Consider the following 17,999-nt stretch of genomic DNA (forward strand, 5'->3'; position numbering starts at 1 on the left):
GCACCGAAACCGGCAACTTCTGTGGTCTTACCTGCCGTGCCAGGTGATTGTACTGAGTTTACACGCGCAGGGTAGCTAGCGGGGGAGATTTATACCTACCTGACTGATAATCATTCGGTCTGACACCAGATGTCAAAGAATATTGGAATGGGCTCCTACTGTGAGACGTACCGGGATAAGAAACCCCACAGTCTCAAGAAGCATCCTAGAGTTTCTTGGGGGTGCAAATGAAATGTATATCCCACCAAACAGGGAGGAGACAGCCTCTCCCTGCTTGCATTGCCCCGTGGGCTTGAAGAAACTCAAGCCTGGTTTCTTCAGAGTTCCCAGGCTCACTGTGATCCTCCTAGAGTCCCTGGCAATCAGATCCAAGAGAGAGGAGACAGTGCTGGCTGTGTTCCCTTTACCCTGCACAGGAAAACCAGGTGACTTACTCATAATCTCAAATTCGACTTTGAGGCTAGGTCCCAGGGCCAGTGTTCTGACGAACCCCTCATCTCATTTCTCTCTCTCAAAGGCTAATAAAACTATAGGCTGGCTTCCAGGACAAGGGTAGTTGGCCAGACCCAGACCCTATAAGAATTCACTCCCTTATGCTCTCCTTTGACTGAAGGCTGAGGTTTGCTGCTGTTGAGTGATGCTGGGCAGCTAGACCCTGGGGTGGGGGTGCACCCAGGCATAACTGTGGGATGTGGCAGCCTTGGCCCATATTTCACACTGTACTTTGCTAAGTGGGGAGCGCTTGTGGGGGATGATGGAAAATGTATCCACACCCCTACTGGTTAATTCTATTTCTTTCTCCTTCTGAAGATTATAAAGATGCTCAGAAGTGAGGGAAGGGAAAAGTTTAATGCTCCTTTTTAGTTAACCAGTTTTGAAGGAGAGATCAGTGTTACAAGTTTATGCCTGTCTCACTGATAAAATGGAAGGAGATATGGATAGAAAGAACTAGAGACAGGAAAGAAGGAAGGAAGGGAGGAAACCAGGTAACAGCTTCCCAAGATTTTTAAAATAATTTTCTTTTCAAAGAAAAAAGATCATCCATATTACTTGGGCTGGGGAGTCTCATGTAGCTCTTTGTCCCCCTATCTTTTGGTCTTCTGAAAGAGCCAGAACAGGGCCAAATGTCTGGGTAACATTTAGAATCCTAGGAATTACCCCACCCTAAGCAAGCCCTAATGTGATGGATGGAAATCTCCTTTAGAGAACCAAGATTTCCCTGGTCCTGTAGCTCACCCCCTCCCATTCAGAGTTCTTATTCTAAGATGATGATGCTTCCTTCCTCAACCTTGCTTGAGATCTGTTGGCTTATATAAGTGTCATATGTACCAGGGCTTTACTTTTATCGATCTTCTGTTCCTGTTGGGCCATGCCTTGGGTATGGACAGATACTTCAACTTCATTTCAACCTTCTGCTCGGCTAAGGTATAAATTACACTGTAAACCATTCCACTGTTTCTACATGGAAATTACATTCGGGAACGTGATGGGTCTCAAATCAATTTCTTTGTGCTGTGTGAACTAGCCAGGACATGAGAATGCATCTGGGTAGTCATCCACTTGCTGGGTAATTTGGAGCAAGTCAATTCTTTAATTTCTCTGTGTTAAAATGGTATCTACCTTTCCTGTGCTAGCGATTGTGAGATCAAGCTTTAGGATCCTCTGGTAAATCCCAATAGAAAGCCCTCCGTAAAAATCTTTTTTATGATGAGAGAAAACACCCCATTTGGCATGAAAATGGCCACTGCAGTAAACATGAACAGCTGAAAGCAACGCAAAATTCAGACCCGTGAACCAAAAAGAAATCTAGAGAAATAATTTGTTCTGGATCACGCTTAAATCCCAATAAACACCATCCCTTCTAAGCGCAAGTACAATATCCCCACACAGGAAACAGCAAGAAGGTAGAGCACAGAAGGGGCAGAACAAACCAGCCATGAGCCCTGTGGCAACCGCCAGCACTAGCATGCACAGCCAACTGGCAGCCAGCTCTCCACCAGCTGAGACGTGTAACGAGGAAAGAGAAGCAGGTAAGCAACATACCATGGCAGCCTGGGACCCACATCCTAAGACCTTGTGGGCATTTCCTACGGTACGGTAATGTAATACAGTAATGACAGACCTATGTCAGGTAAAGTAAAGGCCAGTGGGTGAATTATAGCGTAGCAGAGAAGGAAAGGCTGAACCTGCATCAGAGCACCCAATCACCAGCCTGCATTTCCCAGCAGGTGACAATAAATGGGGTCCCCTCCCCTCACCACTTCCCTCCCTGCCATTCGTCCCTTGCACACAAGCAGAGAAGCAGCAGGAAACATTCCAAACACAGAAACGAGGCACCTGTGGTCTGTAGATACCTGGCAGGAGGCAGTGTTCCTGGCAGAGCATTACAAAGAGGCTGCCAACATTTGGGTTAGCCCCAGCCCAGCCTCAAAGTGCTCGGTCCAGGTCCCCAGAGTGGGCTGAGACAAGACTACGATGGGGACAGGTGGGAGAGAGGTTTGAGAGATACATACGAAAGACTGAGGATCCAGCCAGGCTTCCAACCTTCCGCACATCGTTATCTAAGGACAGAAGGATGCAGTTGAGAACGCACACCTCCTTAAGGGAATGCCCCCTCCTCCACCACACCCACAGCACCAATGAACTCTGCAAAAACCAGGCAATCAAATGGAAGTGTAAAAAGCAAAATAAACTTGTCTTTTCATATAGAAAAATACCACTATCCACTCCTGACATTTGATAACACTGCAGTTTACCACGGACTTCCATGAAGAGACTCTCCGATTAAGAAAGGACTCTCACACCCATTTTACGGAGGAGGAAACTAAAGTCTAGGGAGTTAAATGGCTTGTATAGAGAGTCCCTAAGAGGAGTCAGGACTTGAACCCAGATGTTCTCTTCCACCATATCCCTCTGCTTCCCCAAGAAGCTCTGGCTTAGGGACTGGAATACCTGAGCAAGCAGTGGTCATGATGGCTGGGACTCCATAGTAGGTGAAAGCTCCGTTCTCGAAGCGAAGGCCTTCCTTGCCAACCTCCACTTCCACTTTACCCTGGGGAAAGAAGGAAGTGTGCAAGGGTGTGTGTGAGCACTTTCAGTGCTATTATTGACTACAACTCCAAGCACTTTTGTATGGTAACAAACAGGTGGACTTAAGTTCTTATCACAGGGAAATGTGAAGTCTGTCTAGATCCATTTCAAAAATAGAACCTTTGACTTCAGCACTATGTTAGTTGCTTCGTTCATAGAGGAGTGTCCCGTCCTGGCTAACCAACTCTCTTTGCATGCTCTGATGGCCCTTCCGTGATGAATGTCCTGGCCTCAGCTAGCCCCTGGCCCCATAAACTGCCCCACCGGTTGAGAGAAAATCTGATTCTGTGCAGAGCTTGTGTATTTCATTGCCGGGAATAATGATTGCTAATGGCTAGCATGTAGCGTGTATCTGCGGGCCTGGTACTGTGTTCTGTGCACTGCAAGGATTCTCACTCACTCAGTCCTACCACCCTGTGGGGCCCATACTGCTTTTTTCCCCCAGCTTCCAGGTGAATCAATTTGAGGCTCAGAGGGTTGCATACCTTGGTAAAGGTTAGTTAGAACGCGGCAACACTGGCATTTTAAAGCCAGATCTTTCCCATTGCTGAACCTACACTCTTGCCACTACCTTTCAGTCCCTCCGACTTTTATTTGAAAATGGCTACGTTTACATGAAGCATAAGCATATAACTCATAAGGTTATATGAGTTCATGACGTTATATAAACAATGGAATAGGACTCTTGTTGATTTTCAGCAGTGAAGACTGTGACTCCATTTTGGAGAAAGGAGAAAGGAGGCTCTGTGTTAGGATGGGTGTGAGGCATTACAGGGTCAGAGCAGACAGGCTGTAGGTGGACAGTAAGCACAAAGAGGCCACTTCTAAGGTCACTGAGCTTAATTAAGATTTTAAGGCAATCACTGTATTTAGGGTTTGTAAGATTCTGTTGAGAAGTGATGGGTAATAGTGACAGAGCTAATGGTAGAGCTGGGCCAGGGAGCCAGCAGCATCACAAGCTAGAACCACATGTCACATGTATTTACGACAGTTCTATCCAGGCATCCAGGGTGGAAGGCACTGGGACTTATGTGAGCACCGGGAAGGTGCTACACCTCTTTCATTCAGTCATCTGTTCCCTCCCTGGTCTCTTAAGGAGGAGAAGATTCGAGTGGCTGCAAAGGCTGAAATGTGGCAGTGAGAGTAGATGTGTTCCACGCACCCCCAGAGCAAGGAGCGGGTGGGAGTCACCAGATATGGTGAGACGCCAGCATGACAGACACGAGACAGGCCTGCAGGTTGGGAGGCATGGACCGTCGCATTCCTGGGCAAGTCTGAGCAGATAAGGGGGCTTTGGGATTCTGCAGGATGACAGTTTTAGAAGTGTAGTCTTAGAACCCCTCTGTTGGAAAAGTCCCCCACCCCACCATAAACACTGCTGACCGGTCAGACTAACTGCCATCAAGATCCCACCACTCTCGGGACAGTGGCCAGTCACACCTGGCCCTTCTGCGGGTCAAGGACAAATGCCCACCCCACCTGGCCCTGCCCTGAGGTAGCACGCTGAGGCTTCCAACCTGGCTGAGAAGGCCCAGCCCTTCCTCTCTGTCCAGCCTGGAGATGCCCTCGTCCCACCCTTGGAGGATCTCTAACTCTCCCACTCACCTGCAGAAGCAGCACGAAGTAGTCCACGGGGCGGTTGCGCTGGTAGAGGTAGTGTTCTGGGGCTTTCTTGTTTTTCTCGTCAAACTTCAGCTCCTGGATCACATTGGGGTGTTTGAGGAGCCGGAGCAGGATCTTCTCCGAAAGGTACAGAGATTTAAAGGGCTCCACTTCTAGGGGAGATAGGGAGGCACAACGGATTAGCAGCCATGGGAGTCGGATGGGCAAACCAGGCACGTGTCTATAGCCCCCTCCATTCATGCTCTGGGGCACCGAGCCAGCAGGGCTCTAATGAGTCTCAGGTGGAGTGGGGGGTTGTGCACCTCAGCTTCACCCCATGCCCTCTGGGGATATGTGTCCCTGTGCTTGGCAACCTGGAGAAGACAGGTCACCATTTTGGAAATGTCACTTTTGCTATTAATTTTCTTCTTGATGTTATTTAAAGTTGAGTGTGGCCTAAAAAAGAAGGCAGTTTTGCCACGTGCAACAACATGGATGAACCTGGAGAGCATTATGCTAAATGAAGTGAGCCAGACACGTAAGGACAAATATGTATGATACCACCTTTATGATGAGTCTAAAATAGTCACGCTGTGGGCGCCTCAGTGGCTCAGACGGTGGGTATCTGACTCTTTATTTTGGCTCAGGTCATGATCTCAGGGTTGTGAGACTGAACTCCTTATTGGGCTCTACAATGGGCCTGGAGCCTCCTTAAGATTCTCTTTCCCTCTCCTTCTGCCCCCCCCCCCCCCCGTTGTGCGCACTCTCTCTCAAAAAGAATTTTTTTTTAAGATTTATCTATTTATTTATTTATTTGACACAGAGAGAAAGAGCACAAGCAGGGCAGCACCACCAGAGGTAGAAGCAGGATCCCCACTGAGCAGGGAGCCCAATGCGGGACTCAATCCCAGGACCCCAGGATCATGACCGGAGACGTTCAAACAACTGAGCCACCCAGGCGTCCCTCTCTCAAAAAAATTTTTAAAAGTAATGAAACAAATCAGTCAAACTCAGAGAAGCAGAGAGTAGCACCCCAGTTAGCCAGGGCTAGTGGGAGGGGGACATGGGCGAGGTACTGGTCAAAGGGGACAAAATTTCAGTTATGCAGGATGAGTAAGTCCTGGAGATCTCCTGCATAGCTTAGTGCCTGTAATTAGCAACAGTGTACTGTATATGCAAAATTTTGCTAAGATGGTAGATCTTCTGTTAACATAGGAAAAACAGTAATAAAGAAAGAGGGTGGGAGGAAACTTAGAGGTGATGGATATGCTTATGGCAGCTTAGCTCCAAACTCCTCAAGTCATATATGATAAATACGTACCGCTTTTCATATGTCAATCTTACCTCAGTGAAATGGCTCAAGAAGAAAAAAAGCAATAGTAAGAGGAGCACAGATAAGCAAGGCATGTGAACAACAAAGGCTTTATTGCTATCATCAAATGAAACACAGAGAATTTAATCTTATTGGTATGACATGTATCTGTTGAATAAAATGGAATTCCAAGTTAATACAGAGTTAATTACTTAAGTGATACGTTCCCCAAAATGTGAAGCCTTGTGGTATCACATTTTCATATTAACAGATATTATTATGTTATATTATTATGTTATGTCATGTTATGAACAGACACAGCTATTTTGCTGTGACAGGCAGCCAGTAGTTAAATCTGTAATTAGGACTAGAAAACATGTTGAAAACTATTTTCAAGAAGCTCCAATTTAGGGGTGCCTAGGTGGCTCAGTGGGTTAAAGCCTCGGCCTCAGGTCATGATCTCAGGGTCCTGGGATTGAGCCCCGCATCGGGATCTCTGCTCAGTGCCTGCTTCCCCCTCTCTTTGCCTGCCTCTCTGCCTACTTGTGATCTCTGTCTGTCAAATAAATAAATAAAATCTTAGAAAAAAAAAGAAACTCCAATTTAAAATTTTCTACTTCTTAGCACCTTGAATAGTCCTAGCACTCCTAACACACTCAATAAATAGACGTTGGACTAACTGACAACTGAACTTAGTCATGGGTGTTACTGTTCCAAGTCAGCACCTTAATTGGGCCTGGGTGAGAAGACAAGAAAGTTCAAAGACAAACAGTACCTTCTTTATAAGAAGGGGAAGTTTGTATTTGGATCTTCATTTTTTTTTTCCCCTAAAGATTCCAAGATTCACAATTGACTTCTGTATTTTAAGAACTTGTATAGCTGGGGTGCCTGGGTGGTTCAGTGGGTAAGCCTCTGCCTTTGGCTCAGGTCATGATCTCAGGGCCCTGGCATTGAGCCCCACATCAGGCTCTCTGCTCTGCAGGGAGCCTGCTTACCCCTCTCTCTCTGCCTGCCTCTCTGCCTACTTGTGATCTCTCTCTCTGTCAAATAAATAACTGAAAAATTTTAAATAAGAAAAGAAAAGTCACTTTTTGGGGCACCTGGGTGGCTCAGTGGGTAAAAGCCTCTGCCTTCGGCTCAGGTCATGATCCCAGGGTTCTGGGATCGAGCCCCACATTGGCCTTTGCTCACTGGGGAGCCTGTTTCCCCCTCTCTTTGCCTGCCTTTCTGCCTACTTATGATCTGTCTCTCTCTGTCAAGTAAATAAATAAAATCTTAAAAAAACAAACAAACTTGTATAGTTCACAAGCCTATCTGGTCCAGGGAGGGTACCAACCCCAGGCCTCCTTGCTGGGTAGGACAAGGCCTTTCCTTCCTTAGTAAATCCTTGGGGGGCACCCCAGCTCTTAACAAGATGGAGCTCGGCCTCAGGCTCCTGCCAGAAAGCAAGGGGAGGAAGGGAAGAGAGCAGCAGTGGTTTCTTTAGCTCTTTCCTTGAGTAGAAGAGAGGAAAGCAGAGCTGAGTTGTACTCACTTCAGTCCTGGAAGATCAGGCCTGGGGCTGAATAGGACAGTATGTGGCCTCCTGGGGCCCAACCTACAGCATCCCCTCTCCCTGGAGCAGTGGTTCTCCATCTCTGCTGTGCACTGGAATTAGGTTGTGAGGTACTAATGTGATTGGTGTGTGGGTTTCACCTTCCAGATTCTGCTTTCCTTGTCTGGGGAGGAGACGCAGACAGGGGAGGGGGGGCAGAGTCATACCTGTGGCCATGAAGCGGTGTGTGGCCAGCAGAAGCTGGGGAGAGATCTTCACCCTCATCTCCGAGTCAGAAAGCTTGAATAGGGAGAAGTCGTGCCGCTTCCTCTCCCTGTGTGGAACCCTCTGCTTTTTCCGGTTGTCAGCTACAGGGTCACAAAGTGGAGATACCAGAATCAGTCTTCCCACAGTCATATGGGAGATAGATTCTTTGGGATCCCATGGATTTCTGCGACATGTCAACTGTAGGTGACCTCACGACTTCTCTTTCCCAGGGAGCAGAAGGATGCTACTAAGGGGTAGAAGGTGGGAGATGCTGCCAGGTCTCAGGGCTATTTACACTGAGGTGGTGTGGAATGGAAGAGGGGAAAGGCTAGCCTGGTGCCCCTGAGGGCAGGTTTCTGGTGGTGGCTCCCCTCCTTACCAGCTGTGAGACCTCTCTGGGCATCAGAGTGTGTGCTCATTTTCATCTACACAATGAGGTTCATAAGTAGCGATAAATGCTCGTCCCCTGTGGTTATTCTGAGACTCCGAGCAGAACCACCTGTGAAGGGCCTACAAAATGGCATTCGTGCATGAGGGACTAGCTTTCTCAGCATCAGGGAAGCTGGCGGAGCCCAGGAGGTTTCCGCCTCTTGCCCTTCTCCTGTCCCCAGAGCTGGGTTCACCAGGTCTCTTCCTGCTGATTTAAACCACACCCTGGGCAGTATCTGAGGCATGTCACCCAAGGAACCTGGGTGGTCACCTCCTCTTCCACTCACAATTCTCCTGCTTCAACCCTAGCCTTGCCCCAGGCAGAGGATTGGGGAAAAAATCTAGTGAAGAAGAAAGGAGAAGGAATGGGCACAGCCCTGTAACTTACAAAGTTGGGTTCTCTAGGCGGGGGCCCTCAGGCAGAACCTAGGGGAACTTTAGATGGCCTGAGACACTGATGAAGAAAATCTGCCCTTTCCAATTTAACTTTTTCTCCCTTCTTTTTTTAAAGCTTGTTCTAAAAAAAAAAAAAAAAAAAAAAAAAATACTTTCTTACGGTTAGAGGGAATGTTTTCCCTGGTCGGGTGTCTTTTGCTTTCCCTTAGTTTTGAATAAGATTTTGAAACATCTTGCCTACTTCATAGTGCTAAGGGGAGCAGAGAAAAGGATTTGAGTTTTCTCCAGACTTGGCCTGGAGACAAACAGGGCTGGGGGGAATTTCAGTGCAGACTGAGTGGACACAGTGGACACTGAGGGGAATGAATCCTAGGAACAAGGAACTGTGCCCCTAGAATCTGGCTCCCTGGTAGTCTCCTTCTCGTTTTGGAGCTTACTTCAGCCTCACTGTTTGGATTTCCCTCTAGAAGACAGAAAGTGCCCTACTATGGTACTGAGGTCTTATGGGTCTGTCTTGGACTCTGAGCTGCTGCTTTAACACCCCTTTTGCTCAGGTAGCAACAGTGGCAAGAGGCAGACCCAGCTGTCCTGTGGGTCAGGGTCAAGTGAGAAGAAACACCGTATTCCTTGCTCCTTGGCCTTCTCACAGCTCTTACGGAATCATACCAGCAGCTTATTTATAAGGGCAGGAAAGCCCTAATCCTCTCCTTCAGAAAGAGGATTGCTCAGCAAGAGAGCAGCAGATACTTGTGTGGGATCAATTCTTTTGCTCTCACTGGTGAGCAGCCCTCTGCTTTATAGGACATGTTTGCCTAAATATCCCCTCTCCCTCCTCTACCAGAATGCCACTTAACATTTCATCATTGGAGAACCATTTCTCATTTCCCTCTTCATTCCTATTATTTTAATGGGAATTAAGGTGGTTAAATGCTGGAGGGGGAGCACATTTATTTATTTATTTATTTAAAATTTTTTTCAGTATTCCAAGATTCATTGAGAGCATGCTCATTTAGACTACCATCACGACTATCAGCCATGACCAGTGTGCTAGTGTGACTGCCTCCCCCAACAGACCTACTGAGATAGATGGGAATTCTAAATCAGAGCGTGGGCAGAGGTGGGGGAAGAAGGAAATAGTGGTGGGGTGTAGAGGTTAACCCCTGTTTGAAGAAGTTGGGCCTGGCCAGGATATCAGAGCAATACCAGATACTGTGACACTCTTACTGTATTTTGTCAGGGCCTGATCCATCTTTGGGGTTTGATCTCTTTTAAAGGGATGGCAGTCTTTCTGCATCACTCACTGCCTTCCAGCATTCAAGTTCTTTGTACTGGGAACTGGCTTCTGAATGGCTGCTTCTAGCAAACTAAGGACAGGGGTCTTGATGGAATGAGTTATCTGAGGTAGGGAAAAGGGACTGCTGTCGCAAGAAGTGAAATTCAGAGGAGGAAACACTTCCTGGCCTAGGGACTCCCATAGATTTAGATAACACTCTCCTCCCACAGACAAAGCAAGCCTTTGTAATGTTTGCAAGCAAAGCTTTGATAATGCTCAGTAACTGAAAGCAGTCCCTGTCTGCATAGAGTCCATATTGTTCTTGAGAGGGGGTGTGGCAGGAGGGCAGGGGTGGGAAGGGAGAATGAGAAACCGGCTGTAGGGCTGGAAAAGTGTGAGGGAGAAGAGTAGCTTCAAAGAAGGAGGTATTTAAGGCTTTGGCTTAGGTTGTGTGCGGGCAGTCTCAGGTTGGTCCCTGCCACGCGCTGGTGCTGTGGTGTGGGCCGACTGTGAGGGCAACCCCAGGGACAGCTGGGGTCTGCGTTTAGATGGATGAAGAGACAAAACCAAAACAAACCAACGCAGGTTGGGGGGAGGGAGGGAAACAAGGGCAGAGCGGCCAACCGAGGCACATTTACTCTCTTTTACTTCCTTTTCCATCCTAAGGCCAGGAGGTCTCCTTTTCACTCTTTGGCTTGGTTCCCACAGGTTCCCTCCTGACAAACATTTAGCTAGCAGGTTCTCAGGGACTCAGAGTGACTCAAGCCAGGGTATCTCGCCGTGCCAGCACCTAACATTTGGGGGCTGACTCAGTAATGCATCGGCTTGTCCCAACATCCTTTCACACAGTATGTCAAACTAAGCCAGCTCTGAGAATCTCAGAAGAAATGGGATGACCTTGGACAGGAGCCAAGGCCATGGACTTACTGTAGAGGTCAGTTTCATCCAGGATCTCCGACTTAATGATCTCCTCTATGATGTCCTCCAGGGTGACAATTCCCATCACCTCATAGAAGGGGTCTCCTTCTCCCTCATTGTTCACCCGCTGGACAATGGCCAGGTGAGATTTTCCTAGAGAACAAACCAAGTTCCAGTTAAGGATCTGGAATATTTTTAGGAATCTTTCCTTATCAGAAAATTATACAAAGTTGCTCTGTGGCTAATCTTGGGACTGAATTCATCTGAGGACCTACTTAATATATGAAGTTTGCGTATAAGCTCCTACAAATGCAAATCTTATGCTTTTTTAAAAATATATTTTATTTACTTATTTGAGAGCAAGAGAGAACACGAGCAATCAGAAGGAGGGGCAGAGGGAGGAGAAGCAGACTCGGACCCTGGGATCATGACTTGAGCCAAAGGCAGATGCTTAACCAACTGAGCCACCCAGGCACATCCAAACCTTATACTTTTATATTTCTTTCTTTTCTAGAGAGATTAATTACCTAATAAACACAAAGCCAGTTAACTTTTTTCTTTTAGCTTTCACATATTAACAAGTATATCTAAGCTGAAGGAGGATGAATAATTTTTTTTTAAATTTGACAGAGAGGTCACAAGTAGGCAGAGAGGCAGGCAGAGGGGAAGGGGGAAGCAGGCTCCCTGCTGAGCAGAGAGCCCAATGTGGGGCTCAATCCCAGGACCCTGAGATCATGATCTGAACCGAAGGCAGAGGCTTAACCCACTGAGCCACCCAGGTGCCCCAAGGATGAATAATTTAATTGAAAGAATGAGAATTTGGAATCAAAAGAAGTAGGTTAGCAGTCTTTTTTCCTCCTACAAATTTCCCCCATAACTATCCCAGTTACTCTCTGTGCAAATGATCCTAGGCAAATCGTTTAACCTCTATTGAGTCTCTGTTTTCTCATCTAGAATTAGGGAATAATACCAGTATGGTGATTTTATAATTGGCCCCCAATTCTTTGATACACCTCCTACTGAAAGGTATGGTTTATATCTCCTTCCCTTGAGTCTGGGCGGACCTGTGACTGCTTTTAACAACAGAGGCCAGGGATGTGTCTGCATGGATGCTTCTGAGGCTAGGTCACAAAAGGCATGTCGCTTCTGCTAGAGAAATGCTCCAAGAAGTCTGAGGCCACCGTGATGGAGAGGCACATGCAAGTCTAAGTGCTTAGGTGACAGTTCCAGCCAAGCCTGGCCTTCCATTCATCCCACACACTGCCAGACAGGTGAGTGGGAGAAGCTGTGTTGGCAGCAGATCTGCAGCCTCAGCTGATCCAGCCCCACCCACTGAAGGCCTCCCCAGCTGCTTCAGCCTTCTCCAGTTGCAGGCACAGATGCTGCCAAGCAGAGATAAGCAAGTCCTGCTGGACCTCATCCAAATTCCTGACTCAAAGAATCCGTGAGCATCATAGAATGGTTGTCGCTTTATGCTTGTAAGTTTTGGGGTGGTTTGTGAGCGGTAATGGCAACTAGGATAACCAATAGCCATAGTTACTGTGGGGCTCAGATGACCTAGAGAGTGCATGAATGTGCTTTGTAAACTACTGTGGTCACAGGCAGGCAGGAGTCTTTATTGTTCAACAACTGAATAATAACAGTTAATGTGTACTGAACTCTCATTGTGAGTCAGGCACTATTTGGAGGGCTTTGTGTGTACCAACTCATCTAATCCTTCTAACAACCTGAGACAAGTACTATTATTATCCCCATTTTATAGATGAAAGGACTGAGGCACAAATGAGTTAGGTAACATGCCTAAAGTTACATAGGCTGGAAGTGGCACAGCTGGATTGCAAACCTAGATTACTGGACTCAGTCCTAAAGTGGGGACTGAGTCTTACTGAACAGTCCTGCATTCCTGCTTCACCTTCATTTGTTTCTATCTGCTGATGAACACATTTCCTGTTCCTATTTCTAAAATGCAAATATGGGTTGTTCTTTTCCTTGGGTGAGAGACATTAAAGGGGAAAAATCTAGGGTACTGACTTAGAAGTTATTCTTGCCTGAAAAAAAGGGGGGGGAAGGAAGTCCATGCTTTATCAGTGTTACCCATTATAAGCTTGGCCATTGCTAAAAAATATCAGAGTAAAAAGGAGTAGTCAGCTTGCTGGAGGTATAATTAACCATTAAAATTATACATGTGAACCTGTATCAGATACTTCAAATCAGAGGATAGGTACCTATCAGGAATTTTAATTGGAAAGATGGGATTTGTCTCATTCAAGAATGGTCTCTCATTTCTTTTCCACCTTCATTCTGTCCTTTGACTATCTCCTGAATGGTCTGATCATTCCACTGGCCTGCTCAAAAACCCTCAAAGTGTCCATAGTATGCATTGAATCAAATCGAGACTCGTGGATTTGGTATTATCAAGACAGCAAAATGCCCCGCTCCATCCCCTACTCATTCAATACGCCAGGTGCGCCATGTTACCTTCACCTCCCCGACCTTGTCCATGTGTACTTTCTAAGGTTTTGTGCCCTCCAGTCCCTCCCACTCCATCTCCACTCTCCAAGTTCCAGCTCAGGGGCCAGATCCTCAAGAAAGTCCTACCAGATTTGCCTCATTCTGAATCTGAACCAATTTCTCCTTGCCTGTGTTTCAAAACCCACGATAACTCCATTAGAGCATTTGTCCCAATCTGCTGCTTCTCTAACTAGCAGTGTGTGTGACATCTACTGGACAATGTTTCTTCCTTAGGCCATAAGCTCCTTCAGGATATACACTAAGATAGGGTACCCTCCATATAACAGGAGGCCAAATACGTGCCTGATGAACTGAACTAAAATGAACAAACATTCATAGTTGATATAATAGATGATATTAAAACCAGACATTAAAACCTTCATTTTTTGATAAAATACAATGTATTTAAGTTAGAATTTAAACTCTACATCAGTGGTTCTAAAATTATCCTTCTTTGGAACAACTGCAACTATATTTTGTAGCTTAAATTAGATTATGTTAATTGTTAGAATGTGTTCAATTTAAAGGGTTTTTCCTCAACACATGGTTCTAAAACTTATGGCACCTGTTCTCACTTTCCTGCTAACATGTGCTAACAGATGACAAAAGACTAGTATAGCAGAACTCTTGGAAAAGTGATTTCTTAAAATTATTTTCTGTAATTGGATAATTTCTATAGTGTGGAGCTCGGAATATATATAATAGAGCCATATTTCTGCCACTAAGAGATTAGTTCATGTAATGAACATTTTATGATGCTTCACAGAGGGCCTTTACCCTCTGTGTGAAAATCAACCATTGGTCTACACTTCATAAGGTCAGTTTGAGGATGTCCACTCTGTGAGCACAAGGGAATAGAGATGTTAAGTCCTAATTGTATAATATTCAAGACAATACACTTATATAATCTATTAGAAATATTTTATAATTCACAATCAGCCTTTCTGATCTCCTCAAATGCCTACAGAGATCTATCAGACAAATGAAGGAATTTGTTCTTTATTGGGTACAGACTGAAATAGGAATCGGAAATCGCATAACACCAGAAACCATCTGTGCCCATGACACACAGACCTGAGGTCCATCTTCTCTCAAAAAGGTTGCCCTTTAAGAGATCCATCTCCCTGTACCCTTCTAGGCCTCCAAAGGGTTGGGGTTGGCTCCCAGTGAAGCCAGTCTTGAGACATGGACAATATAGTCACTCCTTCCCATCACAACACTTTGTACAGATCTCTCTTTGTCATTTATAACAACAATAATAGGCATTATTATTATTATTATTATTATTATCAGCAGCAGCAGCATCACAGCTACAATTTGCTATATCTTCTCCAGGAGCCAGACATAATTTCACCACACTATTGTGATTTCTCCTTCTATAATGGCAAGCTCTCTGAGAGGCAATAGCTATGTTCTACTTAACCTCCATTTCCCCAGAATCTAAGCATAGCACATGGCCCAGAGTAAGAGCTCCATATCTAGTGGGTGACAAATGGATATCCATATGCAAAGGAATGAAGCTGGATGCCTACCTTGCACTGTACACAAAAGTTAACTCAAAATGGATCAAATGCCTAAATATATGAGTGAAAACTATAAAACTCTTAGAAGAAAATCTTAGGAGTAAATCTTTATGACCTTGGAGTAGAAAATTTTTTTTATATTTTCTATATTTATATTTTTTATATTTTATATATTATATTTATAAGACACCATAAGCACAAGCAACCAAGAAAAAAATAGATCAACTGGACTTTAGAATTAACGTATTTAACGGACTACCAGCAAATCCTATATCTGATAGGGAGCTTGTATCAAGAATATATAAAGAAAATTTACAACTCATAAAAACACAACTAAATTAAAAAGTGGGCAAAAAATGGAACTAGACATTTAAAAAAAAATGGAACTAGACAGTTATTGAGGAAGATATACAAGTGGCCAATAAGCACACGAAGAGATGCTTAGCATCTTCATCATTAGGGAAATGCTAATCAGAACCCTAAGGAGATACCACATCACACCCACCAGAATAGCAATAAAAAAAAGTTAGTAACAAACGTTGATATGGATGTGGATAAACTGGAACCCTTAGACATTGTTGGTGGGATTATAAAATGAGTTACCTGCTTTGGAAAAGTTTGGTGGTTTCTCAAAATATTAAATGTAATTTATCATATGATTCAGCAATTCTACCGAATCCATATATGGGTGTGTACCCATACTTCGGTAAACACCCATGCAAACTGAAAGCATATGTCCTCCCTAAAATGTGTACAGAAAGGTTCATATTACTTTTTTTTTAGGTTCATATTATTCTTAATAGCTAAACCGTCAAAACAATCCAAAAGGGCATCAACTGATGAAAGGATGAATAAATATGTGGCATATTATCTGGATAGATAATATGGATACTTATCCATATTATCTGTCATATCTGGATAGACAATGCAATATTATCTGCCCATAAAAAGGGAATGAAGTAGGGGTACATGCTACAACATAGACAAACTTTGAAAACATTATACTGAATGAAAGAAGCTAGACCCAAGAAGACACACCTTGTATGATTCCATTTACATGAAATGTCCAGAATAGGCTCATCTATACAGAAAGAAAGTAGATTAGTGATTGCCAGGAGCTAGGGAAAGAAGGGGATGGGGGAAAACTGTGGGGTTTCTTTTGGAGTGATGAAATGTTCTAGAATTGGATAGTGATGGTTGCCCAATTGATGGCCCACTGAATTGTATACCTTAAAAGGGTGAATTTTATGGTATTTGAATTTTATCTCAATAAAGTTGTTATTAAAGCCAATTGGGGAAAAAAAAAAAAAAAGAACCGGTGCTTGAATGAACAGGAAGTCAGTGGGTGAGTAAAAATAGGACTGGTTTCATAAAAAGAGCATAGGTTGAAATACAAGAGCAACACCAGTTTGGACACAGGTGGTGATGCCGATCAAATGCTAGTTTAGAGCACTTGTCATTTTATGCTTTAGGATGTGGCAGAGACCAAAGCAGACAGAGGCGAGGCCATCAGGAGAATAGGAACAGGGGAGAGGGCACCATCTTGTCAATTTCTGTGGTGGTGGAGAAGGCAGCAGGGATGAGGGTTTGTCACAGCTGGGATGACAGAATCTAAGAACAAAGATCTCTTTAAGACATAATGAGGCAAGAGGTAATGTTTTACATAGAAAACTTGTGAATGCTACTGCTTTATGAGGTACTATATCCCTGAACCACACTACTGTGGCACTGAACACCAACAGATGGGAAATTTGGGAGCTGAGCTGAACGATCCAGACACAGGGGATTTTATGGCAATGTACTTTCTAAAAGTTAAGGCTACATTTGTCTCTGTTGTAAAGAGTATATTTTATTCTGGGTTTACTGGTGTTCTACTTTTGAACTGGTAACTATAGACACTCCGTCCTCTGACTTGAATCCCTGCCATGTTCCTGGTGTCCAGTCTCAGCAGAAGCCCCAACTCTATCCTGATGGTTTGACTTGCCAATATGCCTTTCCTGGCATCTAGCAACTGTGAGCTCCTTAAGCCTTGGTTTGCTTCCCTCCAGCCTCGACTAATTTCTCTCAACCTCTGATTTAGTCTCTAACTTTAATGCTGTCCACACCCTACTGAGACACAAAGTAGAGAAGACATTCCTATGGCCAGAGTCCTGCTTGGACCACAGCATTAGGATGATTTTTATTGGAACTCAGTCCTCAATGGGGTCAGTCACATCTATCTGGGATTAAGTCATATTATAGCCCTCCATTAAACATAAGACCCTCCAAGTCCAATCCCTTGGAATGCATTTCACTAGTTCAATGGTTGACAACACTGGAGGTATGGTAGGATCATCTGAGAAGCTTTGATGTTCTAAAGACGGTATCCCAGCGCGCCTGGGTGGCTCAGTGGGTTAAAGCCTCTGCCTTCGGCTCAGGTCATGGTCTCAGGGTCCTGGGATCGAGCCCCGCATCGGCTCTCTGCTTGGTGGGGAGCCTGCTTCCTCCTCTCTCTCTGCCTGCCTCTCTGACTACTTGTGATCTCTATCAAATAAATAAATAAAATCTTAAAAAAAAAAACAAAGACTGGATCCCACACCCAGAGATCCTGATGTCAGCCATTTGGGGTGGGGCCATGGCCTCAATAGTTTAGAACATACCCCAGGGGATGCTAATACTCAGCCTAGGCTGAGAACTACTACTTGGTTTATAGTCATGGTTCTCAAAGTGTGCTCCCTGGACCAGCAGCATCAGCAGCACTAGAGAACTTAGTTAGAAATGCTAATTCTCAGGGCCCACTCCACCCTTGTAAATCAGAATCTCAGGGGTTGTGCCCAGTGATCTGTGATTTTAAGAAGCTTAACAGCTAGTTTAGATGTAGGTTAAAGTGTGAAAACCACTGGTTTATGGGTAGTCTCTGGCACTCTGGTTGTCGGATGACTTACTAATGAGGAAGAAAAACAAGCACTGAGATGTCTAGTTAAAATCCTGGTCCCTTTGGTGCACCTGGTTTAAGTTGCCAGATGCTAAATACTTAAGACAGAAAAGAACCTCCTGGAACAAAGGGTAGCTGCAATAGCAAGCTGATGTGTGTGCTCTCTCATATGTGGTGGTGGTTATGGCATTTGGTTTGACACTGGGCAGAGAGTGAGTGTTGACTGTTTA

The 17,999-nt window shown here is 44.9% G+C and overlaps 1 protein-coding gene across 2 annotated transcripts in view; it reads right to left on the minus strand.

Moving 5' to 3' along the window:
• CNNM1 (cyclin and CBS domain divalent metal cation transport mediator 1) overlaps positions 1 to 17,999 on the minus strand; it is a 60,443-nt gene that overhangs the window by 23,839 nt on the left and 18,605 nt on the right. For both annotated transcript variants that reach the window (XM_004749514.3, XM_004749515.3), the window contains exons 2-6: positions 10,831 to 10,974; positions 7,766 to 7,906; positions 4,696 to 4,865; positions 2,953 to 3,052; positions 2,514 to 2,561 (exon numbers count right to left, since the gene is read on the minus strand). In XM_004749514.3, coding sequence (XP_004749571.1) covers positions 2,514 to 2,561; positions 2,953 to 3,052; positions 4,696 to 4,865; positions 7,766 to 7,906; positions 10,831 to 10,974 — 603 coding nt within the window. The remainder of the gene's footprint in view (positions 1 to 2,513; positions 2,562 to 2,952; positions 3,053 to 4,695; positions 4,866 to 7,765; positions 7,907 to 10,830; positions 10,975 to 17,999) is intronic.

This window comes from Mustela putorius, unplaced genomic scaffold (assembly GCF_011764305.1).
Source record: "Mustela putorius furo isolate JIRA1106 unplaced genomic scaffold, ASM1176430v1.1 tig00003909_pilon_pilon_pilon, whole genome shotgun sequence".
NCBI classification, from domain to species: Eukaryota; Metazoa; Chordata; class Mammalia; order Carnivora; family Mustelidae; genus Mustela; species Mustela putorius.